This window comes from Carlito syrichta, unplaced genomic scaffold (assembly GCF_000164805.1).
Source record: "Carlito syrichta isolate Samal-C Ts95f unplaced genomic scaffold, Tarsius_syrichta-2.0.1 Scaffold106370, whole genome shotgun sequence".
In the NCBI taxonomy this organism is placed as follows: Eukaryota; Metazoa; Chordata; class Mammalia; order Primates; family Tarsiidae; genus Carlito; species Carlito syrichta.
Window position 1 is genome coordinate 27001 of NW_007050466.1, and position 1981 is coordinate 28981.

At 52.0% G+C, this 1981-nt stretch overlaps 1 protein-coding gene across 1 annotated transcript in view; it reads right to left on the minus strand.

The window, feature by feature from the left end:
* The window catches only part of PLOD1 (procollagen-lysine,2-oxoglutarate 5-dioxygenase 1), a 27285-nt gene that overhangs the window by 22674 nt on the left and 2630 nt on the right, over positions 1 to 1981 (minus strand). Inside the window, exon 3 of the mRNA XM_008067370.2 lies at positions 1285 to 1397. Coding sequence (XP_008065561.2) covers positions 1285 to 1397 — 113 coding nt within the window. The remainder of the gene's footprint in view (positions 1 to 1284; positions 1398 to 1981) is intronic.

Below are 1981 nucleotides of genomic sequence, written 5' to 3' on the forward strand. Positions count from 1 at the left end.
CGGGTCTCGAACCCGCGGGCTCAGGCAATCCACTCACCTCAGCCTCCCAAAGCGTGGGATTACAGGCTGAGCCACCGAGCCCGGCTTCATACTGCATTTTATAGTTGAAAAAACAAGGCACTTAGAAGTAGGGTAACTTGCCCAATGTCACACAGCTAGTTAGTGGCTAAGCTGAGACTGGAACCCAGGTAACCTGGTCCTGAATTCCTTTTTCTTAATCCCTAGACAATGCTGCCCCTTTAAGACATGTCTCATGGAGCCCTAGACCAGGCCAAGGAAGGGTAGGTGGCACTCTAGGCTCAGCACCCATCCCACACAGGACAGCTCCACGTTTATGTTTCAGACCCTGGGCTTCTGTGAATGCTGTTGCTGGAGGCAAAAGGGAAGGAGGAGGAAGAACCAAGTTAACAAAAAGCCAGGTGTGATGGGAGGCTGAGGTGAGAGGATTGCCTGAGCTCAGGGGTTCGAGACTAGCCTGGACAGTTTGGTGAGACCTCGTCTCTACAATAAATTACAAAATTAGCCAGGCACAGTGGCACGTGCCTGTAGTTTCAGCTACTTGGAAGGCTAAGGTGGAAGAATCGCCTGAGTCCAGCAGGTCGAGGCTGTGGTGGCCATGAGCATGCCATTGCACTCCAGCCTGGGTGACAGAGTGAGACTCTGACTCAAAAAAAAAAAAAAAAGCCAAGGCTAAGGCTGGGTATGGTGGCTCATGACTGTAATCCCAGTTCTTTGGGAGGCTGAGGAAGGATGATCACTTTGGCCCAGAATTCAAGAACAGCCTGGGCAACATAGCAAGATCCCATCTCTACAAAAAATTTTTACAAACTAGCTGGGTGTGGTAACATGCATCTACAGTCCCAGTTATTCAGGAGGCTGAGACAGGAGGATTGCTTAAGCCCAGGAATTTGAGGCTGAAGTGAGCTATGATCACTCCACTGTACTCCAGTCTGGGTGACAGAATAAAACCTGTCTCTAAAAATTAAAAAAAGAAAAGAAAAGAGGTTCCAGAGAGCGCTCTTGCCTCTTCTGTCATCTGAGAGCACAAGAAAGTCAGACATCTCTGAGCTAGAAGAGGGCCTGACCAGAACCCGTCCGTGCTGGCCCCAATCCCAGGCTTGCAGCCTCTGGAACTGTGATAAATAAACATCTGTTGTCTGTAAACCATCTAATCCATGGTGGTTTGTTAGAATAGCCAAACAGACTGAGACACCAACCCAGGCTCAGGCCCCAGAGGGACTGTTCCCGCACAGCCCTCGCCCCCAGCCCACCACCGTCTCTTACCCTCTTCTCCGGGTCCAAGAAGATCTTAGTGTAAAAGAGCTGGTCGCTGTCGCTGTCCTTGCCCTCCCACTCAGCCACCAGCTCCCTGAGGTTGGGAGCGTAGCCGATGAAGCCTGGGGGTTGGTGGGAGGGACATGGAGACACAACTTCATTTCCAGCCACCAAGCCTCCCCTCCCACTCACCTCCACTCCTCTACCCACACACCCTGCCTCCTCTCAAAAGTTCTCCTGGGTTGATAGGAGGTGGGTGTATAGGCTGGAAATGGGCCAGCTAGTGAATGCCACTGACTGGCAAGTTCCCACTGGCTGCAGAGAGAAAAACCGATGGGGCCCACTAACCTGCACTACTCAGTGCTGGGCACCACATAGGTAGCGAAGAAATGGATTGGCCCAGAAGCCTATGGAGAGCAGAGCTGGCGGGGGGGGGGGTACAGGCTTGGAGCCCCTTTTTACGGTATCTGGGAAACACAATCCAGAGAAAAATAGAAGCTGGGCCAAGGTCATACCGTGCCTTGGGGCGGAGCCCTGGCATAGTAGGAAAAGCTCACATGGGCTCTCTGGCCAGAAGGCAGACTGGAGAGAGGCAAAGAGGAGGGAAATGGGACCCCGCTAGCTAAGGTTGAACAGAGGCTTGCAGATTTTATGTAGTGGGGCACCACTGAGTGATGTGTATGGCTCTGCATCTTTTTTTTTTTTT